The sequence below is a fragment of the Phalacrocorax carbo genome, chromosome 3, assembly GCF_963921805.1.
Source record: "Phalacrocorax carbo chromosome 3, bPhaCar2.1, whole genome shotgun sequence".
Lineage (NCBI taxonomy): Eukaryota > Metazoa > Chordata > Aves > Suliformes > Phalacrocoracidae > Phalacrocorax > Phalacrocorax carbo.
Window position 1 is genome coordinate 17485110 of NC_087515.1, and position 16431 is coordinate 17501540.

General features: G+C 42.7%; 1 protein-coding gene across 4 annotated transcripts in view; it reads left to right on the top strand.

Moving 5' to 3' along the window:
* DAAM2 (dishevelled associated activator of morphogenesis 2) overlaps nucleotides 1-16431 on the top strand; it is a 214309-nt gene that overhangs the window by 150958 nt on the left and 46920 nt on the right. For all 4 annotated transcript variants that reach the window (XM_064446028.1, XM_064446025.1, XM_064446027.1 and 1 more), the window contains 8 exons: nucleotides 2966-3076; nucleotides 4184-4287; nucleotides 7814-7880; nucleotides 8777-8894; nucleotides 10400-10538; nucleotides 11999-12057; nucleotides 12477-12661; nucleotides 13603-13920. In XM_064446028.1, coding sequence (XP_064302098.1) covers nucleotides 2966-3076; nucleotides 4184-4287; nucleotides 7814-7880; nucleotides 8777-8894; nucleotides 10400-10538; nucleotides 11999-12057; nucleotides 12477-12661; nucleotides 13603-13920 — 1101 coding nt within the window. The remainder of the gene's footprint in view (nucleotides 1-2965; nucleotides 3077-4183; nucleotides 4288-7813; nucleotides 7881-8776; nucleotides 8895-10399; nucleotides 10539-11998; nucleotides 12058-12476; nucleotides 12662-13602; nucleotides 13921-16431) is intronic.

Below are 16431 nucleotides of genomic sequence, written 5' to 3' on the forward strand. Positions count from 1 at the left end.
AGCTGTCAGTAGCAGTGTATGATTGATAAAAAGATTTTTACAGAAAAACAAGCAAAGGGTTTGCATGAAGCCAGGAGGGTATTCTTTCCCCTGGGCAATGCACAGCAGGATATTCCCCCCATTTCTTGAGGCATATCTCCATGATGATGTCCATTTTCTACAGGAAGCAAGTTAGACCTATGAAACTGATGACTAGCACAGGAAAGATTTTGCTATGAATGAACACTCTCAGTAGCCAGGGACAGAAGACTGACTAAAGGAAAATGAACTTCCTTAGTCAGCATCATAGCTTCAAAATATTGTATAGATGATCTGCTGAGCTGAATACTAAAAAATTATTTTTGTCTTCATTCTCCCTTTATGGCCAAAACTTCTTGGGAAAAGTAAAAAGAATTCTGTCTTTTCTGGTGCATCAGCACAAATATATGAGTGTGGGGCATATTTTATTAACACTGGAGTGAGATGCATACAATTGAACAGGCAGATCTTAAGTGGAAATTGTTACTCTTCCAGTAAGGAAAATCATCCTTGGAATTATGAACTAATCAGAGAAGATCCTGAAGAGAAGGTTCATCGTCATCAACAGAAAGCTAAAAATAGACTTGCTTTCATGGCTGATTAGTTTCTACATAGAACCTCTTTGGTAAATAGTCAAGTGGTATTAATCCTAAATAGACGATATAAGGCACAGGCTATCAACATTATTTGTCTAGTCTTTTTTCTCCTTTGTCTCCTGATGTGCACAAGATTATGGTGAACTACCTATAAGTATGTAGAGATTAGATCAAAAGCAGGGTGGTGATAAATAGCTCTTTCTCAAACTGTCAACCTGTCACAAGTGGAGTCCCCCAGGGATCGATATTGGGCCCAATGGTATTCAATATCTTCATAAGTGATCTGGGTAACGGCATCAAGTGTAGCCTGATGAAGTTTGCAGATGACACCAAATTGAGTGGGGAAGTAGACACTCCAGAAGGGAGAGCTGCTCTGCAGGGAGATCTGGATAGGCTGGAGGAGTGGGCCAGCAAGAACCTTATGAAGTTCAACAAGGACAAGTGTAAGGTCATGCACCTGGGAAAATATAATGCGGGAGTGCAGCACAGACTGGGATCCACCTGGCTGGAGAGCAGCTCTGTGGAAAGGGACCTGGGGGTCCTGGTGGACAGGAAGCTCAACATGAGCGAACAGTGTGCTGCTGCGGCCAAGAAGGCCAACAGGATGCTGGGTTGCATCAAAAAGGGCATCACCAGCAGAGAGAAAGAAGTCATTATCCCACTCTACTCAGCGCTTGTCAGGCCACACCTGGAGTACTGGGTACAGTTCTGGTCCCCGCTCTACAAAAAAGATGTGGACAGGCTGGAAGGGGTCCAGAGAAAGGCCACCAAGATGATCAAAGGACTGGGAAGCCTGCCATACGAGGGTAGGCTGGGAGAGCTGGGCTTGTTCAGCCTTGAGAAAAGGAGGCTCAGAGGGGATCTCATCACCATGTACCAGGACTTAAGGGGTAGCTACAAAGAAGACGGAGACTCCCTTTTTACACGGAGTCACATGGAGAGGACAAGGGGGAATGGACAGAAGTTGCTTTTGGGGAGATTCCAATTGGACATGAAAGGAAAATTCTTCACAGTGAGGACAGTCAACCACTGGAATAATCTCCCCAGGGAAGTGGTTGACTCGGCCACGTTGGACACTTTTAAGAGTCGTCTGGACAGGGAGCTGGGCCACCTTGTCTAGACCGTGCTCTTCTCAGAAAGGTTGGACTAGATGATCCCTGAGGTCCCTTCCAACGTGTGATTCTGTGATTCTGTGCTAAATACCCCTGAATGCTAAATATCCCTTCTATTTGGTTAATAGGGAGACAACACAGTCTCTGGGGTGACGTTATAGCAGCCTTTCAATATACAAAGGGAGCTTGTAAGAAGACAGAGGAAGGCTTTACCAGGGCCTGTATTGAGGGGACAAGGGATAATGGTTTTTATCTAAAAGAGGATGGATTTAGATTGGGTAAAAGGAAGAGTTTTTTACGATGAGGGTGGTGAAACACTGGAACAGGTTGCCCAGGGAAGTTGTGTATGCCCCATCACTGGAGGTGTTCAAGGTCAGGCTGGACGGGGCTTTGAGCAACCTGATCTAGTTGAAAGATGTCACTGCCCATTGCAGGAGGGTTGGACTAGATGATCTTTAAAGGTCACTTTCAACCCAAACCGTTCTATGATTCTGTTACAAGGAAACTGGAGCTTAACTGCACTTCCAGTGGAGCTGTGTAATTCACCTTCGAGCTGTATGCACAGGGAGATAATCCTGTTATTTGCAAATCCCTAATAGGAGCTTACAAAGAGGGAGGTAATTATCTGCTTCATGTGAAATGGTTGTAAGGGAAGGAGCAAGGAGAAATCTTCTAAGGTCCACCTTTTCTTTCTTAAGACAGCTTCTCTTTAGAATTCTCTCCCACTATATACGTAAGTACAATCTATCCTGCTGAGGTCCAAGAAAATAATGAAAATTACTTGAGTAATGTGAGTAGAAAGGGTGTATGTATCTGATGCTATTTTTTCTATGTGTATAAAGTCCCTGTAATATTCACCATACGGAGTTAACTGACTAGGGAGGACATCATTCCGCTGCTTTCTTAGATCATGTTGGCAGAAACTATAAAGGGCATCTGCTTTTTCTCAAATAATAGGTTTATTTAGTTAACTTTTAGCTTTAATCTACTTAATGGTTTACAAAAAACAAAACTTTTTTTCATTAGGATCAGGTGGGCATTTTATTCCTAACATTATTCTTCATTTGTTTATTGTGACATGCTCAAAATTTCTAAAACAACCTTATCTGAAAAAAAAATTTCTTTAAGCAAATATATAGCAAATCAAAAGAAGACTGTATGCATAACCCATGAACAGTATGTAAAATGGTGCAAGAAATTAGATTATATCCTCTAACCCAGCCTGCTGTTCTGTTTCAGACATTGTTGAATGAGCTAGACCGAAGCATGGGGCGATACCGTGATGAAGTAAATCTCAAAACAGCCATCATGTCATTTATCAATGCTGTTCTGAATGCTGGTGCTGGTGAGGTGAGTCACTACCCTGGAAATTCCTTCTAAAAGGTTATGCTTGAATTAATTTACCTTGGAAATGGCTAGTAGATTAAGTCACAGATCTTGTGTTATTGGATAGATATGGTTTGTGGAAAGTAATTCTTAATTGTTAGTATCAGTCTTATAATATCTTCCATATTATTTCATTCACAGCCTCTTCTAATATCACACAGACTACTTGCACTGCAATGATTGCTTTCTTTCTTTCTTGTTTGTTTTTTTTTTTTTTTTAAGAACTGCAAAGCATTTACCTCTTGATTTCAGCCTTTTAGAAAACATTTTGGTTTATCTTCAGAAATGTTTTGAAATGTTAAGTTGTTTTGACTCAAAGCCAAACTCAAAACGTTTTAATTGAAAAATGTGAGACATTTCAGAAAAGACAGTTTGTTGTTTTTCTTTCATTAACAAGACTTTCTTTTGAATCTGGAGGATAGTTTAAACTGATTTTGTTTGATTACAAGTGTTACTTTTGTTACACTGTCTCTTCTTTTTTTGGTTAAACCACAACAGACAGCAAGCTCGTAAGAGCTCTGTCTTATGCTGTGTTTGTCTCTATATGTGGCAGTCCTGTAACATCCCACTGAATAGGTGTCAAGTTTGCCAGAGTATATGCTGATTTTATGACAAATAAACATAAAAACTAGGAGGAAGACTGCAGTACTCTTCATCTGTAAGCAGGAGGCGGACCTGTAATGGACTAGTAGCAGGACAACCACTAATACTTTTTGTTCTTTGTGGAAAAACATAGAATCATAGAATCATTAAGGTTGGAAAAGACCCTTAAGATCATCGAGTCCAACCGCTAACCATGGAGTGTGCTGTCCTTCTGACTGGGTGTGCAGATCTCATTGTAGGTAAATGACTATTTTTAAGTGAAACAGAGGCAAAGGCATTAATTTTATTTTACTTACTTTACTGGAATTAATCATCCTGTGAATTTGGTGTCAGGATAGAGGAAATTAAAAAAGGAAGAACTGAGGTTGTAAGTAATTATTTTTTGTGGTTTTTTTTTGTGGTTTTTTTTTTTTAATGTGATTAAAAGCTTTTGGAACCTAATACCTTGCGTTTCCCTCACTTTTCAAGGACAATTTGGAGTTCCGATTACACCTACGATATGAGTTTTTAATGCTGGGAATTCAGCCCGTCATTGACAAGCTAAGAGGGCATGAGAACGCCACACTGGACAGGTAAGACATGTTTTCTGAGAATAGTTATTGATCAACAGAAAGAGTTCTCAGAAACTTTTCTCCATCTGGATTTCAGATTTAGAGCACAAAGCTGCTCTGTCTTTCCCTAAAACTAACTTCCTTTAAAGACAGAAGGGAGATATGTCCTTAAAATTAAAATCAGCGGATGAAGTAGGAAATGTACATACTAAATTGGAGGTGGCTGTGATAAGGAGTTCCTGAATTGCTTTTCTTCTAACCTGGGGATGGATGGTAATCAGAATGAAAAAAAATGTGTTCTAATTCTTCTTCTTTTGTATCAAAACTGGAACAAAATCCTGTCTTGATAGGAGAGAGGGAAGCCAGTAGTTAATTGAATCATAGAATCATAGAATGCTTTGTGTTGGAAGGGACCTTTAGAGGCCATCTAGTCCAACCCACCTGCAGTTAGCAGGGACATCTTTAACTAGATCATGTTGCTCAGAGCCCCATCCAACCTGACCTTGAATGTTTCTAGGGATGGGCCCTCCACTACCTCTCTAGGCAACCCGTTCCAGCGCTTCACTACCCTCATTGTAAAAAATGTTTTCTTTATATCCAGTCTAAATCTATTCTCCTTTAATTTAAAGCCATTACCCCTTGTGTCACAACAGGTGTTACTAAAAAGACTGTCCCCCTTCAAGTACTGAAAGGCTGCAATAAGGTCTCCCCACAGCCTTCTCTTCTCCAGGCTGAACAACCCCAACTCTCTCAGCCTGTCCTCATAGGAGAGGTGCTCCAGCCCTCAGATCATTTTTGTGGCCCTCCTCTGGACCTGCTCCAACAGGTCCATGTCCTTACTGTGCTGGGGGCTCCAGAGCTGGACGCAGCACTCCAGGTGGGGTCTCACCAGAGCAGAGCAGAGGGGCAGAATCACCTCCCTCGACTTGCTGGCCATGCTTCTTTTTGTGTAGCCCAGGATACGGTTGGCTTTTTGGGCTGCAAGTGCACACTGTTGGCTCATGTCCAGCTTTTCATCCACCAATACCCCCAAGTCCTTCTTGGCAGGGCTGCTCTCAATCCCTTCATCCCCCAGCCTGTATTGATACACAGGTTGCCCTGACCCAGGTGCAGGACCTTGCACTTGGCCTTGTTGAACTTCATGAGTTTCTCACAGACCCACCTGTCCAGCTTGTCTAGGTCTCTTTGGATGACATCCCATCCTTCGGGCATGTCAACTGCACTGCTCAGCTTGGTGTCATCTGCAAACTTGCTGAAGGTACACACGATCTCGTTGTCTAAGTCTCTGATGAAAATATTAAACTGCACTGGTCCCAGTACAGACACCTGGAGGACATCACTTGTCGTCAGTCTCCATCTGGACATCAAGCTGTTGACCACTACCTCTGGATGTGACCATCCAACCATGTCCTTATCCACTGAAGAGTCCAACCATCAAATCCATACCTCCCCAATTTAGAGAGAAGGATGCTGTGGGGGACCTGTCAGAGGCTTTACAGAAGTCCAGCTAGATGACATCCATTGCTTTTCCCTTGTCCATTGATGTAGTCACTCTGTCATAGAAGGCCACTAGGTTGGTGAGGCAGGACTTGCCCTTGGTAAAGCCATGCTGGATGCCTCAAATCACCGCCCTGTCCTCCATGTGCCTTAGCATAGGTTCTAGGAGGATCTGTTTCATGATCTTCCCAGGCACAGAAGTGAGGCTAACAGGTAGTTCCCTGGATCCTCCTTCCTACCCTTTTTAAAGATGGACACGATGTTTCCCTTCTTCCAGTCCCCAGGGACTTCACCTGACTTCACGTTGACTTCATTGAGACTGAGTATGTGTGGTCAAAGCACAGGTTCTGAGTTTCCAAGGTTTTTCTTTAAACTCAGTCTTTTTTGTGTTCTATCTTGTACCAGAACCTCCCAAACAGTGGCACTGGCACAACTGTGAGAGAAGGGGGACCTGTGGTGGGTGAAGGTGTAAAGATGCCAAGGGGGCAAAAGAGAATAATGAGGAGCATCTTCAAACTGACCTGCTACTGCACAAAATATAACACTGAATGGCACCTTGAAATTACTGTGTTAAAAATTAAATGGATAATAAATGCTTTCTGCACTAGCAATTCTGTACTTTGCCACAGTAATTGAAGCTGCTAGTGACCTTAAATTAAACCCTTCACAAAGCCACATGGTGAAATAAACTTGGAGTAAACAATTTGACTGAGACACTTCAAGAAGCTAAAAGACTGATGAACCAATGAGGAGCCTGGTAAAATCCATTTGCTTAACAAAATTAAGCATTTTAAGGTGTAAGAGCAGGCAGCCGCAGGAGTCTACTTTCTCCTGTGTCACCATTTAGCTTTTTGAGAGGCATTGGCCTGCTGCCATGCTGCTGTCCTTTATTGTCTGCTACTCCAAGCCCCTTCCTACAGAGCAGGGCTGATCTGTAGGTGTCTGGGATTTCCTAGATAGAAGTGTCAAGTTTGCCAAAGCACATGGTGAAAAACCTATGGATCTGCCTGTGCCTGCAGCTTTCAAGGGACCATTTTCTCAAACATCCACTGTCAGTAGCTGCTATAGAGTGACAGAGCTATCCCTGGGGGCAAAAGTGATGTGCCTGAGATTCTACATAAACACCAGGTTAGCACCAGCTGCCTGTCATAAAGAGTGGCCTCACATCTTTGAGCAGGTAGAGGATTATACCTGAGTATTAATGTCACAGAGCTGGAACCAATAATGTTACTTTTGATCTACAACATTATATCCAAGAAGACAATCTGTCCTGTAGGCAATAGGACTACCCTGTTCCTTCGGCAGTAACCAGGAGTGTTTAGAAGGGGCTACGGGGCACTTTGGGATCTTACAAGTTATGGTGATGAGAATCATAACAGAGGTTTGAGAGGATCCCAGATGCCTGTATTACATACACTATATGCCAGGTCTATACAGAGGGATGTGCCACAGCCTTTCTCCACATCATCTGCTGCACTCTGGTCTCCATGCCAGAGAAGTCCAAATGCCATGGTCAAATGTGTCTCTCATCAAGTCCCACAGATCGCAATAGAGGCATGCTGCTGTGGTCATCAATAGGCAAATGTAAAGGCAGCTGTGAGCCCTGCTATTTAACTAATCCACTGAACACATCTCTGCTCCACTGTGTAAAAGAAACTACTTGTTAATGGTCTAATATCTGGTTAACAAGTACGGCATGGACCTTTTAGGAAGGTATTATCCTTGCAGGCATTGCATTCAGCACAAATAGAATAACCCTTTCCCATTTTATATTTCTTTTTAGCAGCCTTACTTCAACACAGTGACTTAGCACAAGGATTAAAGAGCACCTATACCTCAGCCAGCCATTCCTTTTGGCCTGTCACTGACCCCCATGAGTTGCCTTGCATACCTATCCCAGCACTTCATGTAAGAAATGCTTGCCAATTTCCAAGTGTTCTAGCTGGAAATGAGGTGTTGCTGCTTCTGTAGTGACATGCTTAGTTTAAATCTGAATTACACCATGAACATTGGCAGGTATTGTTTGTTTTGTTTTTCTGTTTTCTCTTAGGCACTTAGATTTCTTTGAGATGGTCAGAAATGAAGATGACCTGGAACTTGCCAAGCGGTTTGACCTCGTAAGTTTCCCTCTGGAGTACCTGAACTTGCCAAAGCTGAACATCCACATCAGATGCTTGGTGCAACTTCCCTTTGAGTTCCCTAAAAACAATGGTTGACTTGGGTGCTGAGAGTGGCTGGTGCTCTTGTTTTCACTGTTTCTCATTTAGCAAGTAGGGGGTCTGTGATATGTGAACAATGAAAACAATGATCACAGGCAGGGCTTCTGCCAAGTTTCTTTGACAAAGACTTCTTTCTTTTGTTTGGCTGAAGGTTCAGGAGTGGAGGAGGTTCTCAACCCTTCCCTCATGTTGTCAGTGCTGATGATCCAGATGCATTCCAGTTTCAGACATTCCCTTTACAGGACTATGGGTGAAGTGTGGGCTCCTCTCTGATACTTTTCCCAAGATTACAGGAAACTTTCCTGAAGACTGTGACCTCAGAGCCTGTGGAGAGGATCAGTATGTTATATTGGGTGGATTTTAAACATGAGTATAAAACAAAGACAGTTTCCACAACGTCTAGCAATACTAAGAGGCTGTAGGGTCCAGAATAGTTAGTTTCCTCTTTCTTCATGACCAGCTCTTGCTGCACACATATAAAGAACCACTAGCCCTTTCCTGCTTAGTTTCTGCTATTTGTGCCACCACTTTCTATGACTCAAATGTTTTCCTTGCTCTAGAACAGCAATGTTTTCCTTGCTCCAGCCCTTTACTTTGGGGATACTGGAGTAGGGATGGCAATGCTGATTTCAAAGACCCATGTGCCTGCTCCTCACTGGAACTTGCAGCTGGACATTGCAGAAGACTGCAGAGGTCCAGTTGCTGGAAATTTGCCTGTCTCTGTGTTGGTCAGATCTTTCACTGTGCATGGTTTCTCCTCTCACTTGTTTTTTCACTACCTTCTCTCACTTCAGATCCACATTGATACAAAAAGTGCCTCTCAGATGTTTGAATTGATCAAGAAGAGATTGAAGCACACAGATGCCTATCCCTATTTGTTATCCATCCTCCAGCACTGCTTGCAGATGCCATGTGAGTACATCATAGTTTTCCCCGAGCAAGGTGTATTGAAGAACTGGTTGAAGCTTTGGTGTAGGTACAGGGTCACAGATACCAGGATGCACACTGTATTCCATTCAGAAGTTGGCAGTGGCTGAGGGACTTGGTCTCTTACACTGACTCCATCCAGCAGATTTTTGTCACAGTACTTAGAGCAGCAGGTTGACCTCTCTGCACTTGCAATTAAAATTAAGTAGATGAGACATTCCAGTTAGTCACTGACAGAGCTTGTAATGATTTTAAATTAGAAGTTTTAAAAAAGAAAGAGCCCTTGTGCTCTAGATCAGGGAATTCTCAGAAATAGATACCATTTTGAATATTAACAAAATGCAGTGAGGAGTTTTTCTGGTGAAACAATACAGTACTGAAAACTGTTCTGTCACTGGAAAATTCCACAGTAAGTCTTCAGGCTGCTATGTCATGGCAGTGCATCAGTTGAGAGCTCCTGAACTCAAACTGAAAAATAATGTTGGTAGTTGTTTTCTAGAGAAGTGATTCGTGTTAACTGAATCTTCTTGTTAACTGTAATAAAATCATTCAGTTATGCTTTCATAGTGTAGCAGCTGAGCAAAGGCATAGCAAGATCACTAAAGAACTGCGTGCCTTGGTCCTGTTAGTTATCAGGTCCTGGTCTTCATTATTTTCAGCCATACTTGAGCAAACTGAGAAGGAAACATGAGAGAGATGTACTGTGGTGTGCCTTTTCAGAAAGTAATGTGGTACGTTCTCAGGCACTTGTTAGATTCAAGTACTGCCATGCACAGATTCAAGCAGTTGCTTGTCCCAGTGGTCTCCTTGATATTACTCTGAAGGTATGGACCTTCTGGTGGCAGAATGGCTAAATCCTGCTAGTCCAGGACAGGATTGTACTGGAGCAGTTTTGAAGAATCTAAAAGTCTAGGTTACGTAACTGAGGGAGCTGAAGTGAACTTTATGTTGCTCTGGCTCTTCTGGTTGATATCCATGGGATCAGTCCCTCTGGTTCAATTTCTATGCTTTCTCTCCACACTTTTTGGACATGTTTTTATGAATTTTTCATGTCAGTTGACTTTCACTGACCTCCAGATAACTGAGCATGCAGATAGAACATGTCATTGTTTTCACAGCGTTTAGTCACGTTACCTAGGTACCAAAAAAACCCCCAACACCAAGCCCCAGAAAATACTGAGTAACAGCTATCACAAAGAAATAATTTCTGTAGTCATTTAAAGTGCAAGTTAATCTGTCAAAAGGGTTGCACAGCCTGACTGTGCAAATTGGGTGCAGAGTTGCTCTTGCCTGTTATGTGCTGTTCCAATATGCCAGATGTTTGTAAATAATCTGCTAGCATCAGTTTGGTGTTAGGCTTTGTGGTCTATAATTTACTACATACAGCATTGAGATGGAAGGTGGAAAGGAAGGAATGCCAACCTGTTGGGAGGTCTGTGCCCTTTAGCATGGAAATGGAAGTTCTCATGGGTTGGTCTTTTTCCATACAGATAAGAGGAATGGAGGAAACTTCCAGCAGTGGCAGCTGTTGGACAGAATACTCCAACAAATTGTTCTTCAGGATGAACGAGGAGATGATCCAGATATAGCTCCACTGGAAAACTTCAATGTCAAAAATATCATTAAAATGTAAGCTATATTATTAGTGTTTATTTCTTTTATGCAAGTACAAGTATATGATCAGTATGGAGGTGCTTAGGAAATAAAATATCATATCTGAGGAGTTTCTTATTTTAACTTACAGCTTCTCATTTTCTTCTTAGTCTTCTAAATAATTTCCTTCTAATGACATCTTAACCAGATGGTATTTTCTAGCAAAGTCTTTGCCTTTGGCTTCTAATTTCTATTAAATAGTAAGCTGGTTAGAAGAAGAAAAGAAAAACAAAAAAAAAACCCCTTTGATATTATAAGAAGGCTCCCTCAAGTGCCTTTTTTTCATTCAGAATGTTGATGAAAGCTTTCACTGATATAAAGAAAAAAATGTGGTCATCTCTACTTAGATCTCATTCCTCACTAATGAGCACATAGTTTAGAAAGATTTCAAATAGTGGAAAGCAACCCTCCCCAGCACACAAAACCTTTTACCTCTTCATAAAATGTCTGCATGCTCTCACCCACAGACTTGGCTGAGGGCACTACCATTATTTTTTCCCATAGGATGCATCATTTGAGAAGTCTAGCTACATGAGCTGGCTCTCATCTCAACTTCCCTGTTCTCAGTCCTTTTTTAGCCAAACTTTTGGACTCTTCATCCCATCCATCTGCCTCTGCAGGTAATTCATGGCCCATTACCCTTCTGAATTATCCACTGAAAAGAGCATTTTATAGAACATAAGCCTCATATGAAATAAAATTCTCCTGTACTAAAAATCTTACAGTCCCTCCTGTTACAGGCATGAGCCAAAATCAAAACTGATTTCTCATCATGGAAAAATACACTAGTGTTGATGTCTTTCTGTCTGTCTGGATATCAGACTTCATTGTAGACCTTGTGCCTGATCTTTCCTTTCTACTTTCATAGCTACTCCTCATTCTGCATATCTAATCAAGCCCCAGCATGCCCTGCATATTTTCTGTCAGTAATAGGAAATAGCTGTGCCAGTATGAGATATGAGCATTGCCTTGTTACTGATATATTACCCAATAGATAAGCATCCTCCCTCCTTGTAAGAAAGAAAAAATAGAACCACAGAAAGTAGAAAAAAAGATGGCAATCTGGTCTCGTATTAAGAGTGGGGTAATTTGTAACCCACAGCAGCTATGATTATTTTAGTGATTACTTCTCTCTTTCACAGTAAGTAAACTTAGAACTTTGAGGGCGTTACCTGAAGATGGGAACATATCAGGTTTTTTTCCCCAGGCATTCCTTTATCGCTTTTCAGGACTTTGAGCAACAAGCCATCACATTTATATTAGCTGTTGGCTACAATAAGGATGAGGATCTGGAACCAGACTGACCACTGGTATGATCCTGAATAAACATGTAAAATCACCAGGTTGCCTTTTGCTGATCACTACACATAACAGCCACTTGCCTTTCAGCCTGTGCAGCTCAGAACAAGTTTAAATGGTCTGATTTCATCTTTTAGGCTGGTGAATGAAAATGAAGTCAAGCAGTGGAGGGACCAGGCAGAGAAGTTTAGGAAAGGTGAGTGTGTCCTCTGTGCTTGGGGAGGCTAAAGAGGAGGCAAAACTGATGCCAATTCATTAACAAAGCAGCAGGCAGCAGAGCTGGGCTCAACTTTTCCTTTTATGGACAAACCCTGCTTTGTTTCCTCCAGTACATTTTGTCTCGTGGTGATCAGTGTATGTGTTTCATAGGATGGGGCTTCCCTCAATCCTCACATAAAGTGATTTTTCAGTTTCAGTGAAACTTGGGCATTGCTGTCTTGACCACTGAAGATCACTGTCGAGACATTCAGACTCTGGGTTTTTTTTTTTCCTACTCTCGTTATACATTCCCAGTTAAACTGCCAGATTTGTCAGCTTTATTTCAGCCTAACCTGTATCCCTCAGGGACTGTTCATGAGCTTTATTTCATCAGCCCCACTTGCCTGTTCCCCCTAGATCATGCTGAGCTGATGAGCAGGCTAGAGAAGAAGGAGCGGGAATGTGAGACAAAGACCCAGGAGAAAGATGAAATGATGAAGACACTGAACAAAATGAAGGACAAGCTGCAGAAGGAATCCTTGGAGCTGCGCCAGACCCGGGACCAGATGAACGACCTGGTGGCTCAACTTAATGAGTTCTCGGTATGAGACTGGGACTCTTCCCATCCTTGTTTAAAGCCTGCTAACTAGTGAATGATGAACAAAAGCACATTATGAGTGAGACACTTTCTATGGTCAGTACCAAAAGAGTCTGTCTAGTCAGCTAGAAAGATTAATACTCAGAAGCTTCTCAGCTTTTAGCTGAGCTAATGGTATAGAATGGATAATGCATGTGCTGTTCCATTCCTTCTCCTCAGCCACTTTCCTTACAGGAGCTGCTGAGTCACATGTGTCCTCCTCAAACCATAATTTTTACCACTGAGTTGGGTGGCCCTTGTTGTTTCAGTGGAATAGAGAGAAATCTCCCAGATATGAAAGTAAATTTAGTGAAGAAACAGGATTTCTGTCATGCTTCAAGAGCGTCTGTACTGCTTTGGAACTCTGCAGAAGTGACACTTGCAGCTGCTCCTTCCTGCTTCGTGCTCCTTCTGTCCCAGCAGTGTGCCTGAGCCTCAACTCACCAGGACACATCCCTCAGGTGTTAGACACTACAGAAAGCAGATTCATTCCCTCCTCCCATCTCCCACTTTGCATTAGTGGGGCCTAATGACAGGTATTCAGTTATTTCAAACCCTAAGGTTTAAAACCCAGGAGTTCAAAAGTTCATAAGATTGAACTTTTCTCTTTTTTCATACATAAGGAGAAAATAATACATTCTGGCTTCTTTTACTAGCATTCTGTTATTCTGAGCCATTTATGGTTCCTTTTTTCAAGCTCTTCTCCACAACTTCAAGGGCTTGAAACTTTCTCTTAAATGAAAGCTGAGATTCCTCCCTTTATTGCATGGCTTTGAGTGCAGGAGGCTTTAAAGAAAACATCAAATATTTTGAGACTTGTAATAAAATCACATCAGCTGGCAATATGGAGTTATCGTGCCTTTTAAACTGTTTGCTTTCTTTTTCTGTGTGTTTTTTATTTTCCAGCAAGGGGGCAGCATTTCCTTCCCACCCCCACCACCCCCACCTCCAGGTGGCCCGTTAGCTTTGTCCTCTTCTCACATGTCTGAGAATTTGCCCCCACTGCCACCTCCTCTGCCTTTCTCCAGCTGTCCCCCTCCTCCTGCTCCACCACCTCCACCAGGAGGACCTCCTCCCCCACCAGGAGCACCACCTTTCTTCAGCATGGGGATGCCACCCCCTTCAACAACCACTTTCAGCAGCAGCAGCACCAGCCTGAAGAAGAAATCTATCCCACAGCCTTCACACCCACTGAAATCCTTCAACTGGGCTAAGCTGAGTGAGGTAAGAAATTGCCGTACTCTCAGGAATTACTTTACCTTCTAATTATAATTCCATGTTGATTAATGCCATGAAACCCAAGTGACAGAAGCCAACCAGATATTGTGGCTTTCCTTGGGCTGAGGTCAGTAGGAGCCTGTAACTGTCTTGAGGGAGTCTCCACAGTTCTCCATCAGTGCAGCATATCTCCTGTGATGGACAAGGTGCTGGTTAGATTGAGCTGCAGTAGATCTGGGCATGCTATCAGTTAGGCAAAGCTGTAGTGGGACTGAGTATGTCAGCCAGATCTGGACATCTCCAGGACTGGTGCGCCAGAGCTGCCCTCGCTTGTGCGTCAGGGGAAAGGGTGGCCAGAGCCTATGTGGGCAAAACATGGTGAGAACCAGCTCCAAAACCAGCCTCCTCTACCCTGGCAGGAGTCGTCACCAAGGAGAGAAAGATGGCCTGATCCTCCTCACCATTTTCTCATGGCCACGAGGGAAGCTGCCCTTCTTGCATGCAACTCTGTCTCTTGGCGATAAAACTCCAAATTGGCAGTAAAAAGAGAGGACTTGGATTCTTCCTGTTGCACTCATTTTCTGCTACCTTCGTTGCCTTTCCTCCCCCTCCCCTCTCCTTCCCCTCCTCTCTCTTCCTTCCATCTTTTTTTTCTTTCCCCCTCCACTTTTCTTTAGGTCTTAATTTTTTTTTAACTGATTTAGAAAGAAAAAAAGTGTCTGTGTTGAGTTTGGATGGCTGCCTAGAAACCCAGGGTCTCTTTTAGACTGAAACTCACCCAGGGCCCAACTCCGGCATTTGGAATGAGTGTCCAGGGACCTCTGGAATGCCACAAGAATTCTCTCTCCCCCTCTCTCCTTTTCTTTAAAATAAAGTGAAGTGAAATATTTGCTGCACCGTCTGTTCTTGTCTGTCAAGGCCACGTGGGGGGTGTGGGAGAGAATGTAAGGATGGGGATTTATTTTCCTTTGCAGAACATGGGACTTAGTGCTCTGAAGAAAAGAAATAATAACTAATATATGTATATATATGAATGTATATGAAAAAGAGAGAGTCACAGGTGTTTCTGCTTAGTGTACAGTAACTGTAGGCTTATCCTGCCCTCTGGTTAGGAGTGAAGGCAGCTGTGCTAATAAAATTGAAGACCTGGGTGGTGAGGTGGGTAAAAGATGCTGTTTTGAGGAAGGCAGAATAGTTGGGAAAAGGGGCATAAGAGGGTCAGGGCTTCATTTTGGGGTGTTTGCCAGTATTAGTGTTTTGACCTAGTAAGGTCTTGGCAAAACTACAGAGGTTGTAGTGCAGACACAGGTGGCTTGCCTTGTTATTTGGGGTGCACTTTGTTACAGAATAATTTAATTCCACTGACTGCTGGAAGAGGCAATACGTTTTGGCCATCTTCATCAGTTATTCTAGATTCCCTGCCTCAGTACCACATGCTTTCTCTCTGTTCACATGGATATGAACCCTCTGAATGCAAAGTCACAGGTAGTTCGAATGGCCTCATCATCTTGCCTTTTGTCCATTGCGACACTTCTGTGGTGTTGTCCTGAACTGTCAAAGTAGCCATACACAGATGAATGAAGACTCACAACAAGCACACCGGCTGGGAGCAGCGTATCTTCAGTTTCTGAGCATGGGAAACTGAGGCCGGGAAGTGTGCATAGTATTATTGTGGTTTGTGGTAGTGTTTAACTTCCAGTTCACATGAAGACAAGTTTTCCCCACAAAATCATTTTGACAAAAAAAACATCTGACACCATGAATATATGTTTTTTCTTTTTGAAAAGACCGGTCTAGTTAGCAAAGAGCACGGGCATGTCTGCACCATGCAACACAGCCAGGTGTGGTGACACAGTGTTGGAAATAGACTTGTACTCAAACTCAGGGCTGCAGCCAGGTAAAATATCTTATTCAGCTCTTAGGTATCTCTGCATACTGTTTAGACCGTCTTTCTCAAAGCAGTTAGTACAGAGTCTCTCTCCTAAGCTTTCTTAAGCATGAAGATGTTGCCAGGACTGAGGCAACCCACATGAGAGCAAACCCCTTTCTGTCCATGCAGCCTGCCTCAAAGGAATGAGAGAAAGCCAACAGAGCCCAAAAGGAGTGTGGATGGTGCTGGACAAGAGGGATTTGTCTGCAATACACTTTCTCAGTAGTAGAATCAAGGCTGTTCTCCAGGGCAATTCATATGACACCTTTTTTCCCAATGCTGATATTGTCTTTGGAAGGAAAGGACTGAGCTGTTGGGTGTTAGGAGAATGATCAGAATATTCATACTTTAGACAGTTGACAATAACAGATTGTCCACAGTTCCCATGGGCACCGTGAAAAAAGGTTTGGCTGGAAAGTATTTGTGCTTCTAATAAGGAAACTCCAACAAGCCGCTAATTTCCATTGAGAATTAAAGATTTTGTACTAGCTTTGATGTGAGCTTATGATCGGTGGCAAAGCCATTTAGATGCATGGATGGGCTTAGTTCTGGTTATGCTCTTCCACACCACAGCTCCATTCATACAA